The 16,566-nt window shown below is 36.6% G+C and overlaps 1 protein-coding gene across 2 annotated transcripts in view; it reads left to right on the forward strand.

Moving 5' to 3' along the window:
- Positions 1–16,566, forward strand: part of NRAP (nebulin related anchoring protein) — a 50,389-nt gene that overhangs the window by 25,473 nt on the left and 8,350 nt on the right. For both annotated transcript variants that reach the window (XM_071563598.1, XM_071563599.1), the window contains exons 21-34: positions 229–327; positions 1,787–1,891; positions 2,369–2,476; positions 3,097–3,408; positions 4,433–4,537; positions 6,625–6,723; positions 8,504–8,608; positions 9,009–9,116; positions 9,556–9,669; positions 11,020–11,217; positions 13,056–13,160; positions 14,175–14,273; positions 15,073–15,177; positions 15,538–15,645. In XM_071563598.1, coding sequence (XP_071419699.1) covers positions 229–327; positions 1,787–1,891; positions 2,369–2,476; positions 3,097–3,408; positions 4,433–4,537; positions 6,625–6,723; positions 8,504–8,608; positions 9,009–9,116; positions 9,556–9,669; positions 11,020–11,217; positions 13,056–13,160; positions 14,175–14,273; positions 15,073–15,177; positions 15,538–15,645 — 1,770 coding nt within the window. The remainder of the gene's footprint in view (positions 1–228; positions 328–1,786; positions 1,892–2,368; positions 2,477–3,096; positions 3,409–4,432; positions 4,538–6,624; positions 6,724–8,503; positions 8,609–9,008; positions 9,117–9,555; positions 9,670–11,019; positions 11,218–13,055; positions 13,161–14,174; positions 14,274–15,072; positions 15,178–15,537; positions 15,646–16,566) is intronic.

Genomic DNA, 16,566 nt, shown 5'->3' on the forward strand with positions numbered 1-16,566 from the left:
TCAGCAGCAATGCATTTGGCATACTCTTGCACCACCCTCCTCACATCAAAATATCAGCACTGGGTAATATTTGGCAACTTATTTTGTTGACACCTGTGCTGCAATTGTCTTGGGAATTTACAGGACACTTCTGGCTCTATCACTCATGTACTTTTTAAAAGTGCTACATTTTGGGGGAAGGGCAAGTACTGTAGAAAATTTTGTGTAACTTGCTTTAATTTGCTACAGAAAAAGTACAGGCAGAAGGCTGATGCTCTGAAGTTCACCAGTGTGGCTGACAGTTCTCAGATCAAGCATGCCAAAAAAAGCCAGGAACTTCAAAGTGATGTGAGTCCTTGATTGAATTTGTCTCTTTGCAAGTAGCTTACTCATAATGTGGCCATTCATGTCATAGGTACACTGGGGTGGTGGTGGAATAGAACCAAGTCATGAAACATTTCAATACATAAAATTTCTTCAGATTTGTTTCTAAGGGGTTTTATTTGTGTGTTTGTTTAATTCTCTCATTGAATTCTTTGAACTACAGTAACAACAACAAAAAAACCCACCAGTGGGAATGGAAACAAAGGCTTCTCATAGGTGCAGTTAAAAGCCAGAGAAGGAGGGAATGCCTCTACAGTCTTGTGGGTACATACTGAATTCAAGTATGTCTGAAATGCATTCTTAACAGGATACCTGAGTATTCCTGAGTCACTAATGTCATCTGCACAAAAATTGATTCTCCATGGACTAGTAAAAGGGAGGAAGGGAGATGGAGGGAAAACACAGTATTCCCAGCTGACAGTAGACATTAGCACAGGGACTCATGTACATCCATCCCAGGTTCTGTGTTTCTGTCCACTGAGGGCCCTGTCAGACTACTTAAACCTGTGTCAGGCCAATGAGTACTCTAACTCATTCTTCAGCTGTTGTTTTCCTTTTTTGGCTCCTCTGGGGCAATAAAAACCTGGAACTTCCTTGGATGAATGTTGTCAAACATAACATCAGACTGAATAAGAGAACAGTGGTCTCCCAACTCCTGTTACTTATCTATTGTGTACTGGACATGCTGCCTTCTTGTGAGAATTTTGAAGTCTGAATAGGAACCATGAATTTAGAGGCTTATAGTAGGGATGGTTTTTTTCTCCTTTTCTGTGAGATGTAATAAATGTAATACTTTGTGAAATGGGACATGTTTTCATAGTTTTTCAACAGCTTTATGGGCTAAAACAGAGCAGTTCATTTCTCTGTTGTCATAGCCCTGGGATATAAAATGGAGATGATTGCTGCTTGGATCATAAAAGGTCCTTGATATTTTTATTCAAACTTGGAAGGTTAGTCCTCACTGGAGTATTATGTTATCAATAACATTTAGGTCACAAATGTTTTCTGCAGTTTCAATTGCTTAATGTTCTTCCTTTCATGCCTAAAATTCTTTGTTTCTGTGTCCTACTAAATACTTCCATTTTACCTAAAAGGTAGCTGCAGTTTAACATTGGATGAAATATGTTCTTGCATGCATTTTGTCCAGAGTATAAATTACTGTTAGCTTTATAGCCAGCTAAGTTATGTATGTTGTTTCACAGCTTCCCTGAAATTTAACCATGAGTAGTTCGGCCAACCTGACTCTTTAGGTCAACTTTTAAATTAATATTTGATGAGAAAAAAAACAATTCAAGATGTTAAAGAATAGCTTGTCAAACAAACCCTAAAAAATCCTTGAATATTTGGGGTGTTTTAATCAGTATTCCTCTAATATTAAACGTGGACTACTGCTTGTTGACCATGCTTTGCTTTCTGTGGACAGGTTGCCTACAGGTCAGGAAAAGAGCAGTTTCTTCATCAGTACACCATCAGCAAAGATGACCCTGTCTTCATGCTGGCCAAAGCAAATGCTGCCAATATCAGTGAGGTACTGTGTAAGAGAGAGATTTGAATTCCTTCACTCCTGTGAATAGTTACAGCTGCTGTTGGAAGTATTTGTTCTGTAGGTAAAACTTAGGTTCTCTCTCTGAGAAGGTCCACATCTTTTAGATGTAAGAACGATATGGCTAAATTTAATTACTTACTCTTAATAAATACCAGTCACATCTGCTGTTCTGAAGACTTGCCACTTTTAGACTTTGAAGCTGTACATTTTTCACATGCTTCCAGATGAGTGGCACTTTGACAGTCTCACTGGAACCAGTGAGATAATGGGGTTGCAGTAACCACAGTATCCACAGTTATGGTAAGTAAGTGGAGGCACCAGGATCTGATCAATAGTCATATGGTTGATGGCATGGAGTGTACCAGGAACTCATGTTAATTGAGAGCTTTCACTGTGAATCTAGAACAAATAGAAAATATTGATAGTAATAAAGGGCCTGTGTTATTGTCATCGTTTTAGAAACTCTACAAGACTAGCTGGGAGAAGCAGAAGGAAAAAGGATTTGTGCTTCGTCTGGATGCTTTGTCATTCTTGACAGCGAAGGCAAAGAGGGATCTGGCAAGTGATGTGAGTCTGGAGTCCATCAGCCTTCTTTATTCATAGGACAGCTGACAGTCCATGTTGCTGCTACTGTTGGGGATGTGTCACATATGTCTCAGTGCCCTGAGCCACCCTCACTTGATTCATGCTAAGGAGCAATGGAGGAGTTGTCTGGGTGATTGGCATTCTGTAATTAGTCAGAAGGCTTGCTCTGAGCAATTCAGAGTTTTTCCTCACATGCTGACTGTGTTTTCCTATTCTCATTTTCACCTGAGGGTGAATTTTAGAACTCAAAATGGAATGGAAATCTCCCGTGAAACATTATAACTTAATACATCTATGCCTGGCCAGAAAATTCCTGCAAGAGCCTTCTGACCTCAGTGCTTGAAGAATGTTTTTTTTCCTAGAAAGAACCAAAAGAAAAGATTTATTACAGCTTTTTGTGAACATATTATTGTTGAGAAAGGGTTTATTCTTTATAAACACTAATTTCTAAGGCATTTCAGTTCTTCTTTGCAAATGATCTTAGTTAGTTGTATTGAGGACCCAGCATGTCATAACAGTGACAGACCATTGCTTTACTACTGGTAGAGCTGTCAGTTTGGCAGCTTAGATCATTTACTCTCAGCCAATTTTTTTCTTCACAGGTTAAATATAAGGAAGGTTATGAGAAGATGAAGGGTAAGCTCATTGGAGTAAAAGCTGTGGAGGAAGATTCAAAGATGGCTCATTCCCTGCAAATGTCAAAGTTGCAGAGTGATCTGGAGTACAAGAAGGCCTTTGAGGACACAAAGAATCAGTTCCAGATCTCCATGGATATGGTTAACCTTGTCCATGCCAAGAAGGCTCAGAATTTGGCCACAGATAGAGGGTACAAGACATCTCTCCATCACTACACAGTCCTGCCTACTGATGGGAAAGTGGCATGGGCCAAGTGGGCCTATGGTTTACAAAGTGATGTAAGTCCAGAGCTTTATATATGTCAATGCCCTTTCATTCAGCCCATTCACAGCACCATTTAGGGCTGAGTTTCTTCAGACATTTATGTTTTTAATGACATGACATATTTATGCACTTGATTTTTCAGCTAGTAAACAGTTAATATTAAAACTATAAACATTAACCACTTATTTACTCAAGAGATGTCTTTAAATTGTGCAATGATTTTGAGGAGAGTTGTAATTCTGTTTATGAGCATGACTTCTTCAAAGCCTACTTCAAATGTTAATAACACAGTAGGATTCATATATGATGTACATTTATTTTTCTTCCCAATGTGCACTTATTTTATCACATCTATAGTGATAAAATTGGTGATACAATTCCATATGGAGAGCACATGTTCAAGTGTAACTGAACTGTCTGATGCTGTAAACAGTTACTATAAGTTACAGTTTCCATTCTGAAGTTTTAAGTCAGAACTTTTCAAGGAGAAGGGAATAGAAATGTGTACAGGTCTTGTTGTTTGGGTATGGCTGCTGAAACGCTTCTGGCACCTTTGAGATATGTGACTTACAGTCAATCTTTTGAAATTCAGTACTTTTGGTAGGAGAGATTTTGTGAGGAATGTGAGAAGTACTCCTGTACTCTTCCTCCTTAAAGACACATGGAAAAACAAACAAAACAAAATGCTTTCCCTCCTGTAACATGAAAGGGTACCATTTGGGAAATGCTAATTATCATTTCCTTATAATTGCAAATCATGAATCATCTTTTAAGTAGTTGTATATATACAATAAAACCAAAGTTAGAGTAAAAATTGCAATAGATCACTCCTAAAAATTACCTTGCAAGTGCTGATGAGTCCTGATACTTCTGTTTCATTCTGTATTTTTTTTGTTTTCCTTGCAACTATGCAATAGTAAATAAAACAAAAGCAGGCACTAATTTGACTTAGTTTTTTGTTCCGGAGATGTCTGAATCTTTTAACGGCATTTTAAGTGTATGAGCACCAACAATAGGATTTCTTTTTTTCTTTGTCAGAACCGATACAGAGCGGATTTGAACTGGATGAAAGGAGCTGGATGGATAGCCACTGGGTCATTAAATGTGGAGCAGGCTAAGAAGGCAGGAGAACTCATTAGTGAGGTGAGATTTCATGACAGCATGTAACAGAATTTGCTGCATAATGCCTGCAAAATGTCTGTATAAAATTAAAATAATTTCCACTCAAAGGGGAAAGAAAAAGGCATACCACATGAAAGCCCTCAAAACCAGGGATAGGACTGGTAATTAGAGGGAAACCAGATACCAAACACATACCAGTAGGAGTCCATATAGCCTTTGCAAAAACAAAGTAGGTGACAAATGATATTATGAATAATAATGGCAATCAAACAGTGCTCAATTGCTACCCACTAGCCTACCTTTTTAATGAAGCAAAACAGAAGAGATGATGAAAAGATAGAGTCATTGGACCCAGACCCTTTTTTTTATAACAGATACATGATCCTTCTTGCTCCTTTTCCACATATATTCATGTTAGCTATTGAAATTCATTAGATATCCTGTCTGTAGCTATCTATCAGCCCAAGTAGTTTTCACCCTTATTTCTCCCTATAACCATTACCACTTACAGGGGAAGGCAAAGTCTAGAATCCTTTGTGTCCATCCCATGAGGCCTTCAAATGAAGTTCTGGTGGGAATGGTTGAAAGGTTCATAGTATTCTGTTCTGTTATTTCAAAGGGAGCCCTACTGGCCAAATCTGTTGCCATAGGAGACTGAAACCTGTGATTTTTAGATAGCCTTGATGCAGGAATCACCTGTCCATTCACTCAGCGAGAAGAACAGCATAACCATGGGACCAGTGTCTCAGAAAAATGGAATCATCCATTCACAGCTAACTAATTGCTAAGACTACTTTTTTTCCCATGTAATCATCTATAGTGAAGAAGGCTGATTTCTTTCAGACACAGTAAATGAAATACTCAACTAGTATGAAGCAAGGCAGCTTCATAAAAGCTAGTACTGTAATGCTGGCTGAAATAGTAACAATGATTCTGTATAGGCATTCCATTTTGATGTTCTAGTAGTGAAAACTGCTGAGTAGAAATTTGACCTGCTAGGTTGCTTATCTCAACCTTTTCATGAGTACTAAATAATGTTAGGTTGCTATGAGCTGTGTCCTTTCTTGGATACACACTTCTAAAACTGCCTAAAAAGCAATTACCAGAATATAATTTCTAGGAATTTTATAGAGACATGTTCTGATCAACTCTGTTTTGTCTCTAAATCTGATCAAGACAAAGTGTAAACCACTTTTGCCCACAGTTATACTTAGGAAGATTGCTCTTTTTTAAGGGATTTCTTTCTGAAACCAAAACATTCTTATAAGCTTATAATACCTTAAAATTGTTTATGTTTTTTTCCATTGGTATTATGAATCCCCAGAGGGTCAAAATACTGTCTCAAAATTCTGTGGATCACAGGTCAGTTTAAAGAAAAATGATATGCCATGAGTTCATCACAGGCATTTGGAAAATTTAGTATGTGCTATTTGGAGAAGTGATCAGAGTATTGATGTGTTAAGACAACTCCTGCAGGAAGGAAAGTTTTTAGTGACCTGGACATGTGAAAAAGGTGTCATTCTGTCATGGAACAGCCTTCATTTATTTATGGTTATATAAAAAGAGCTCTCAGAAGCTACTATGTGTCCTTTACAGCAAGCAGAATTAATATAATTATCTGGAAGAAATGCCATAACAGTTAGGTACAGTGACAATGGCTGCATGGATTTTCTGTAGGTCTTAGGAGGAAATCTAAACCCCCAAACAATAAATTAAGTAGTTGCCATTATTAACACACTACAATTGTATATAAATTCTTGCTTCAAGAAGTTATAAATGAAAAATATAATCAGTGATACTATATTTGAAGTAATCTAAAAAAGATTTTAAAATCCTGGGTTCTGAAGTATTTAGGTAAGTAGAATCTGATTTTGAAATGTTTTCCTTATATTTAGACAGAAATATTTTAATATTAATTGGCAAAAGGTTATTGTTAGGTTGAAACAAATATTAATCTGAAAGTACCTAGGACATAAGGATGAGGAAAGAGGAATAATAATTATGTTCACAAATTCACTCTAATCTCCAGCAACCTATGATTTTTCTCTTTCAAATAGCATGAAAGAGCAGCACAAAATTCACAGCTTTGATCTTTTTCTGCTCAACAGAAGAAGTACCGTCAGCATCCATATGCTTTGAAGTTTACCAGTATTAAAGACACTCCTGAGATGATCCAGGCTAGAATTAGTTATAACCAGGCTGTGGATGTAAGTTATAATGTATATACATTATGATTATAAGAGTGGTATCCTCTTTGAACGACCTGATTGAAGCACTGGCTTTCTCTCTCTTTCTTTCTCTGAGATTATCCTTGGGAACCATAAAACTTCTGTGTTCTGGTGTGGTGCATCCCACAAAGAGCATGTTTCTAACTTGGAATGGGAATTCATCCCACTGAAGTGAATGGGATTTTCAAAGGCAAAGAACTTTCTGCCCAATTTTTTTTTCAGAAGCAAAGTTTAGGAGGAAGACTGACCTTTGACCTATAGAGACTTTAGGCCTTTTGAGATTCATTGAGGAAGAACACATTTGGGGTTCTTTCCGCTTTTCAAACAGATCTTTCAAATTTCACTTTCTGCATATTCTTCGGAAACAAAATGTAAGGCAGCATGACAAGGAAGAAAAAATAAATTATTTCAAGCTGTCATCCTGCTGAGAGAGAAATCCAGGATAGGAAACCTTAAAGGAAAGAATTGAAGCTGTTTGGTGTTTAAACATGTTTATTTTTAATAGAAGAGCGATTTAAAAATATTGTAGACTTAACTGGGATAATACAGAAGTGAATAATAAGCAAAAGTCACTCAAAAAAGACAAGTTTCAAACATGAGAGGATGTTTTATTGTGAAAATAGATATTTTTAAAATGAAGGAGAAGATGAAAGACTTTGTGTAAAACATATGCTATTGTAATACTTTTAGTGTCTGTGCCTTTGGTTTAATTAATAAGATCCAAAAGGCTTACATCTCAGTCAGGATAAATATAAGTCATTTTGTTCCACTGAGCCTCACTCAAAATCAGTCTGGTGCTCTACTTCTTCACATGTGGAGTTCTCATTAGTTTTGCTCTAAAGGAGCTGCAGTGCAAGTAGGCCCAGCAGCGGGGTGATGTGAAGGGGTTCATTCTAATCTAGAGGGTCTTGAACTCTCCTACAAAAATAATAGCCTGGAAAAGGCAAGTCAGGTGGTCAAGACACAGGTCATATCTAAGGCCAAAAACCAGTGTCTGTCTGTACTCAGCTGGAAGTTACAGTGTCAGTGTAAGAAGAAACTAGGCTAGCAAAAAATTAATATGAAAGAGGAGAACTCTGCATAGCCAACCATTGCAGGGGAAGTTCCAGTTAATTGCACAGAACTTCTCTTACCTGCATGCAGACATCTGAAAGTCAGCTTGTCCTGGGCCAGCCCTATTCTTCCTCCAAGGGTTGATATAAGTAGCCTTAGAAGCCTGAGACACACACCTTTTTTATTACGGTATCAGTCACCTTCTGACATTTTTAAAATCTCATGCCATTGACTATTGAACACCCCCTTGCATCTAGCTCTGGAAATAAATTTGGAGTAATTGCTCGGATAATTACCATCACATTTATCTGCTAAAAATGAACACCTTTGGAGAGATGTGTTTGGAGAACTTCAACTCCCAAGAATTCTGTGGAATTTCAAAGTGTTGGTGGGCCATTCATGGCTGCACATCTTTTCTTCCTACTCACATATGTTGGAAGTCTTATGATATTATGATTCAAATATCTGAATTTTCATAGACCTTAATTAACACACTTAAAACCAGAAGGAGTTCCTCTCTAACTGAAAGATGTATCAGACTCCCAAAGATTTTTGAATCTGTTTTGACTGATACAATGGCCTCTATTTATTAATGCTGCTGTCACTTTTCTGTAGTGTTTGATTTTTGTAAACCTATTTGTTAACGTTTTAGGTAAAGTATTGAATGTGCAGTGAGTACTTACTACTGAAATTCATCTCTTTGCAGAGGCTGTACAAGGAGCATGGAGAGAGTATAAAGCATCAGTATACACCAACAACAGATCTTCCTGAAATCCTTCAGGCCAAATTAAATGCTATGAATATTAGTGAGGTATAAATCTGACCTTTGATATTTTAAAGGAAAGTGGAAATATTGATGTTGCTTTCCTGTTTGTCCTACACAGGAAATCATACTAAATTTCTTTCCTTACCCCAGTATTTGGTCATTCTATGGTCTAAATATTTCTGACGTAATATGGGAAATCAAACATCTTATCAAACTTCTTATCAAACTTCTCATGTTAGATTAAGTATAAACAAACAAATACATTTTTATAATCGACATTTGTCTTGTGATAATTCCTCTTGTGCATTGATAGTTTAATTTACTTTAGCCATTTGTGTTAGAATAGAATTAAACTAATGTGGTAACATTTCTAGGATCTCAATCATGCTGCAGTGTCAATCCTCTGAACAGCAATTCTGCTTTATTCCTGTTCCATATTTCCTAGATTCGTTACAAGGAGTCCTGGGGAAAGATGAAAGATGGTGGCTATCAACTGAAATTAGATGCCATCCCCTTCCGGGCAGCAAAGGCTTCGGGTGAAATCATAAGTGATGTACGTAAACTTATTCCTGATATTGTCCAGTAGGGTCTGTCAGTCACTCCAGACTGCATGTGCTCTGCTGAGTGACTCTTGATGGAAGCAGCATGTCCAGCCAACTCTACATTTGGGAGACATCTGGCCTCACACTTGTTAGTTGTGCTTTTCGAGGTGTAGCCATAATGATATGTTATTGGTAGCTCAGCAAATGAAGCTTTATGAACATAAACTTTTACTAGCAACTTTTACTGACCAGTTTTAACCTGCTGTAGTGACTGGGCAGCCACAGGGATTGTTCAGGAACTGTTAAGTGAGGTCTTCCAAGCATCTGCTAAAGGTTCTTTCAGATTTGTTATTATATTGAGTATTGCCTACAGAGCTCTTTTATTCAGGTTTTAACAATCAGACTAACACTTCACTCCTATCTACGTTTGTATCCTTATTTCCTTTTCAGCACAAGTATAAGGAGGCATTTCAGAAAATGAAGGGACAGATGGCTGGCTCATGTAGCCTTGATGGCGATATTCATATTGCGCATTCAGTCCATGCAACATCTCTGCAGAGTGATGTAAGTATGGGAAAGGAGAGGGGGCATTTTTGAATTGGTATCCTAATTGTGAGTAGTTCCTCATGGAAGATGCACTTAGCTGTAGACTAGCTGTGGAATAGCCTACTTATTTAAAACTTAGTGTTTTCTGTTCCACTTTCCAGGTATTTTAATACAATCATGATATGCTTGCCATTCTTTTATGTTATTTGCAGTAACATTAATTTGGCAATAAAAGAAGACTGTGTTCTTGCACTATTCTCTGCTGCATACTGCTGTAGCCCAGCACAGAATATTTTACACTGTAAAAGTATCACTCAGATGCAGGTCTAATTGAGAATTAGCAGTGGTCTTTGTACAGAAGGAAATTAAACCTGATAAAGATACAAAGTTTTTCAGTGTTTATTTTCAATTTACTTATTTTTTGAAAGACCAAAGGATGAAGGAGTTTGTTGAATTTCAAATTGGACTTTTTTGTTTAGGGTATGGTTACCACTTCAGATACACTAAGAGTCACAACATTTATTCATTGCCTATAAGAATTGTAACTGTTCAGTGCATTTTGAACACTGTCTTGATCTAGAAAGCAGTGAAATATATGGGACTGTGTTCACAGTTTTTAAAATGATGGTCTTGTACTGGGAGCCTTTCTTTGTGCAAGGGTATGCTTAGACACACAGGTAACAGTAAGTGTCTGAAGAATTCATCCATCTGTCAGGTTACTCTAAGTCAGATTGATGATCATCAATAACTCTGTATGTTCATTATGCCAATGAACAGCCTGAACATCTCAAATTTGCATAATCTGATAGGGAAATGCCACGTGAAAGAAGTTCTTTGAAGAATTCTATGCCTTTCTTTTCCTGGACAGAGACAAGAAGTGAAAAAAATTCAACAACTCACCACTAAAAATTACATTTAAAACTTTGAAATGAAACTGGCCAAATCAACAAATACTTTGAGTGAGGATTTGTACTACTTCTAATATAAATAAGGCTGTTTGAATGTTATCCTCAGGCAGTAACTTCCTCTTTTTGTTGTGCTTTCTAGAAATTAAGTGAATTAAGATTTCAATTAAGAGTTTAGTTAATTCTATAGATTCAACGTATTCAGTTTAAAAAAAAAGATATCTCAGCTTAATTGATTGTAATGTAGATGACTACTTTTTGATGAAAACTAGGCTTCCATATATATTCTAATAATAATCATTGATTTTTACAATATAGTTAAACAAGTTAGAGAACTAACTTTTAAAAAGAATAATATTTATACGGTAAAATGTTAGAAATACAGGGAATGTCTCTTCCGATCAAAACCTGAATTCTAATTACCCTGCTGTGTTATCTACATAATCTTTTTTAAATTTAATAGGTGAAATACAAGCAAGGTTTTGAAAATGCAAAGTCTCACTTCCACCTGCCACTGGATATGATAAACTTGGTACATGCCAAGAAAGCCCAGTCCTTGATCAGTGAGCAAGAATACAGGCAGCTGCTACACCAGTACACTTCTTTGACTGATGATGTGAGGTTGAGGTGTGCCAAGAATGCCTACAAACTACAGAGTGAGGTAATTTCAAAATATCCCAGTGATATTTCCCTATTGGTTCTGATGCAAGAGAGTTCTGTTCCAAATCATGACAGCTGACAACATGTGTTTGAGCAGCAGCTGAGAGATAAACAATGGCCATTCCCCCTTGATTTCATGTAGGAATGAGACATTTATCTTATTGGGCAGTTGTGCAATGTGTGTGATCACACTATACTGAGAGATAAAATACAGTAGTCTTTGATGATTAGGTAGAGCAGTATTTGCAAGTAAGGATGATTGCACTGTTGGTGAAATACTCTTTTTAAGATCTTGTTAGCAATGCAAACTGTTTACCAACTGGTATTCTATGACTTGGTTTTCACCTGGGTGAAATTCATGTGTACTTTCACAAGAAAGATGCCTATTGTTAGAAATCTGTTTCTAAGAGACTTAGAAACTCTGGCCTAAGACATATTCATTGGAATTCTAAGAAGTATGAGCTTAACTCACTAGAGAGTCTTGAGTAAAATTAGCTGGATAATGCCTTAAGAATTTGTAGGCACAGCCAATGGCAAAGGGCTTTTCATAGATCACATTGTCTCTGGAGACCCCAGGAGGGGATGTATCCTAAAAACTTCTCTGGCTGCAAAATGCTACTGTATTTTAGTTTAACACTTTCAGCCAACAGACTTCAAGGTGGCAGACTGCGTTCAAACCACTGTAAACATCAGCTGCCAGTTGTGCTGCCCTGACTTGGGTGAAAACACATGTAATCAGAGATTCTGAGGAAGTTTCCATCCATGCCTTTGAGTTAGGGGTGAAGTGCTAATTGGCAGCAACACATCTTAGAGTTGCAGAATTTATTCCCTTACCAGGTGGTGCTAATAGCTGACAAGAGGTAAGGACCGTGCTCTAGCTCAGTCCTCTCTTCTGATTCACAAAGGGTATTTCCCATACACAACACTATGGTGCCTTTGAGTGAAGAGATTAGCACTGGACAGACCTGGATGGAAGAGGAACTAGTTCTATTTCCCCAGGAAGCTAAATAAAATAAAGGTGTAGTCCATTTCCATTATAAGTCATTGACTGAACCAAAACACCTCATTAACTAAAGCTAGTTCTGCCCTCAGAAAGCAGTAGCATCTTCCACATATCCCTCAAGTAGGTAAACCTGTGCTTTACTAGTTATTTGGTCTTTATACATCTTTTGAAGCAGAAAATAAAATGATTGTTCTCCTCAGCCTTCTTGTTATCAAGTGAAATAATATTGTTGTAATGTATCAGAAACCTATAGGTAACTTCAGAAAAATTAATATTTACAGTGAATCATTACTAGGTCTGGTGGTCTGGAAAATATTTTAACAAAATTTGTACAGTGGCTTAGTGCTATTTTTTCCTAGTGCTCCTTATTTATATTATGATCATTCAGAACCTTTAAAAATCAAGATTATTGTTTCTCTTAATTAAAAGTTAATAGCTTTTATTTAAATATATTTTTCTACATTTTTATAAAATGGTCTTATTTCATGTATATATGTATAAATAAATAATATCTAGCTGTGATTTACATATATAAAGAAAATTCATGTACCTAGAAAGGTTTGTTCAAGGTTACAAATGGAAATTAGGAGTTGAATTATCATTTGGTGTTCCTGAGACTCAGTAGTCCTCAAAATCTTGCATCTGTGCTGTAGATCTGTCAGGGCTGTACACAGATACATACAAACACAAGATCATAGGGTAATGTATATGAATCCTCTGTGGCAGATACAAATTTTAATGGATTTATTTGAATGTGGTTATTGTGGGTTTTTTGTGAATAAATATAGGGCATCTCAGATGAAAACTTGTAATTACTTCTGCTTGGTTTTCCTTAGAATTTATACCGCTCTGACATGAACTTTATGCGAGGAGTTGGATGTATTACTCCAGGGGCCCTAGAGATTGAAGGAAAGAAGAAAGCTTCTGAACTCATCAGTGAGGTAACAAAAGAGGGTTTTGATTTCTCCACTATGAACAAGAGTTTGCCAGATGTCTTTCTATCAAACTGGGCTGGCAAAGTGACTCACTGGATAATGCAAGACTCCCTCCCTTTCCTTTGATCATTCCATTTGTGTCCTATCTGCAAATGGGTGAACCTGATGAAGTTCAAGGCTTTTCAAATTTTGCCTGCTTTTTTTGCAAATCTTCCTCCCGTGTTTCAGACCCAGGAGATAGTTATTTTATGTTATTTATTTTAGAATTAAAATGGGCTTTTTCAAATAAACATAAGGCTATGCCTATCTATAATAAGTACCTTGTACTGTTTCTCCAAAATTAGACTGAGCTGTAGAGTACCCTGTACATTCCACTGTCCTCAGCTCTGGTCCTTCCTTACAGTTTTAGTCTATTTTTCACTTGCTGCTTTTGTGTGTTATTGTTTGTCTCCCTCTGTAACTGGACTTCTATTTCCTCTGTTGTGTTCTCTTTGTACAGTCTCTCCTAGTTTCAAATCTTGAAACTTTTGCCCATATTCACATAGACGTGAAATGAGAAAAAATAGGAGTTTTGTTCTAGTGAACAGATCCCTCCTTGCAGTGGTCTTGTAGTTGTTTTGTTCACAATCCTGACACAGGACCACAGGCTGGGTTTTCTTACAGAAAAGTCTGGTGATCTTGTGCAGCTCCTTCTCTCTCTAGATTGGATTGCCATTTCTGTGATTTCACCAGCCCAGGTTAATGAAATCAAGGAGTGAAATAACCTCATTATTGTCTTCAGCATATTTAGCACAGCAGCACTTTTTTTTTTACACCTTATTTCTTATTTAATTTTCATTTACCTTGTGAGACTTGAATGCACAAAATTCAAAATAGTAAAAGGTAAATTAATCTAAGGATTAATAGACAAACGAGTTTTAAATACAAGAGGTAATACTAGACCACTGGTACTGGAAAAAGTCTCTTATCTGGCAAGACAATTTAGTTACTCTGTTCATTTTTCTTTGTGTATAAACTCAGAGTAAATATCGTCAGCAGCCACATTCCTTCAAGTACACATCGGTGACAGACTCTCCTGGCCTCCTTCATGCAAAATTCAGCAATATGATTGCTAATGAGGTAGGCTCTCCTAACGTGAATCAGAAAATATGCTTTTCAAAAGGCAGCAAGCTGAGGATGGAGAAATGGGAAAAAGACAACCCTGTTCCAAAAGCAAAATGCATCAGAAAAAAGGAAGCATTACTTAGTCATGCTTTTCCACAGTTAGATCACATTTTATTATTTCTAAACATTTTATAGCATTTTCAGTTAAAGCTCTTTTAAAAAGCTTAAATAGTATCTATACAATAGAGTCCTGTTACCAAGTTTTTTGCATGAAACAGAGACTCAAAAATCAGGACTTATGGGGTCTTCCTGAGGTAGCTCATTTGCACAGTGTGGTCCCCTTTTGAGGACTCCTATAAAAAGGATCACCTTTTTAAAAATTCTGAAAAAAGCAAGACAAAATTATCAAAGTGAGGAATGAGGAAAGATGAGGAAAAAAACTCGAGCTAGAAATCATGTCCAATCTACCAGAAAAGCCTGTCCTTTTATTTAACACATATTCATGATGCCCTTAACATGCTTAGGTCTACTTTTGGCCTGCTGGGAACATAAGAATGCAAGGCTAAATATGTGGTGGGTTGGCATCATCATCATATATTTATTAAAATCAATGTCAATAATTTTTATGCCCAGCAAAAGCCCCACATCTTTATGCCCAGAGAAAAACTTTGCAACTGTAATGGTAAACTCAGCTGCTTTTAATAATGCCTGACTATAGTTGTCATAATCATTAACAGCTTAAGTTATACTGCTGTTATATTGTTGAAACAATAGAGAAAATTAACTGAAATTGTATTTTTGATCTCTTTCCTAGCGCCTGTATAAAGCAGCAGGAGAGGACAGTCAGCATCACTATACACCAACACTGGGTCTGCCTGAGTTTACACGGGCAAGAATAAATGCAGCCAACCTCAGTGATGTAAGAATTTGTCCTGCTTTTCTTATACTTATTTAAGATAGAATATGAATTGTACAGTGGCAAAGAAGATGGATAAACAGAGGATGTTTTAGGTCTATTCTATTTATGCTTTCCCTGATTTGATTATAATGATATTTATCTCAATTACACATATATGGTTGTGAGTAAATTAAATCTACATAAAGAACGAGACATGTGTTGTCTGAGTTAGTAGGATTTCCCAAAGATAATTTAAAAAATCCTTTGATTATAAAGAATGAGACTGTAACACAGAATAACAAATGAAAGAGGGTTCCTTTGTTTGTTCCTTTGTGCATTTAAAAGTGGAACAGCAGTCTACATGTGCCTTTCCTACTTTAGGCAAAATACAGAGAATCTTGGCATAATCTACGTGCTCAAGGCTACAAGCTGACAATGGAAGCACTCCCGTTCCAGACTGCCAGGGCCTCCAGAGAAATTGCCAGTGATGTGAGTTGAATGATTCAACCTCCCTTCTTGCCTAATTTCTGTTAACTTCATGTAAAACAATGTCTAAAGCAGATTTTACTGAATTAAAGCAACTCCATAACCATGTGAGACAAGTGTGAGACAGAATATATTACTTATGAATGAGATTCTTTGTGTGAATTAGAAAAAAAAAGAAGAGGAAGAATCGCTGCTAATAGGGAACCAAGCCAGGTTAAACATCTTCCAGTGGGAAATAGATAATGAATTGAAGTATTTGCAAACAGAAAAAACAGGGATACTGCTCCTTTTCATGCTTTCAGCTCCTCATATTAAAAATGTGCCCACTAACTCTATCCACTCTGTTTTGAGCTGACTTTTAGAAGTGCTTAATTCTCCCAAATTGAAATGAAGTCAGAAAAAGCTGAGGGTTCTTTGAATCTCTGAAAACCAGGAGTTGCCTCTCTGGTTAGAAAGTGAAAATCAGTGGAAGTTCCTGTAAATATGTATCCCCTTAACTTCTGAAACAGAGGAAACAAATCATCTTACTCTTAAAAAATATCCTATCATTTGTATTATCGTTTACAAAACACTCAGACATGGTGGTGTCCATTTGTCAGAAGGCCTAAGTTCACCCTTTCCTCACAAGAAATTTATTAAATTCTATACAAAACTGATGATGAAGCTAAATATATTTTAAAAAGTCTTCATTTTCTGTAGTATTAATTGCATATTTTATATCTAATGTGATAAAATATGAATATATTTCATGTGTGTTTGTTTTATGAAGCAACCATTTCTTGCTGTTATTTATAATGTATATTTAACCACATTTTGCAGAGTGCTTTAGGTTACAGCTTCAGATCTGCTCAAGATGGTACAAGTCCATAATAGAATTACATCCACTTACAACAGATCTGAATTTGGCCCTTCATCTTGGAAGCA

The sequence above is a fragment of the Pithys albifrons genome, chromosome 9, assembly GCF_047495875.1.
Source record: "Pithys albifrons albifrons isolate INPA30051 chromosome 9, PitAlb_v1, whole genome shotgun sequence".
Classification (NCBI taxonomy): Eukaryota; Metazoa; Chordata; class Aves; order Passeriformes; family Thamnophilidae; genus Pithys; species Pithys albifrons.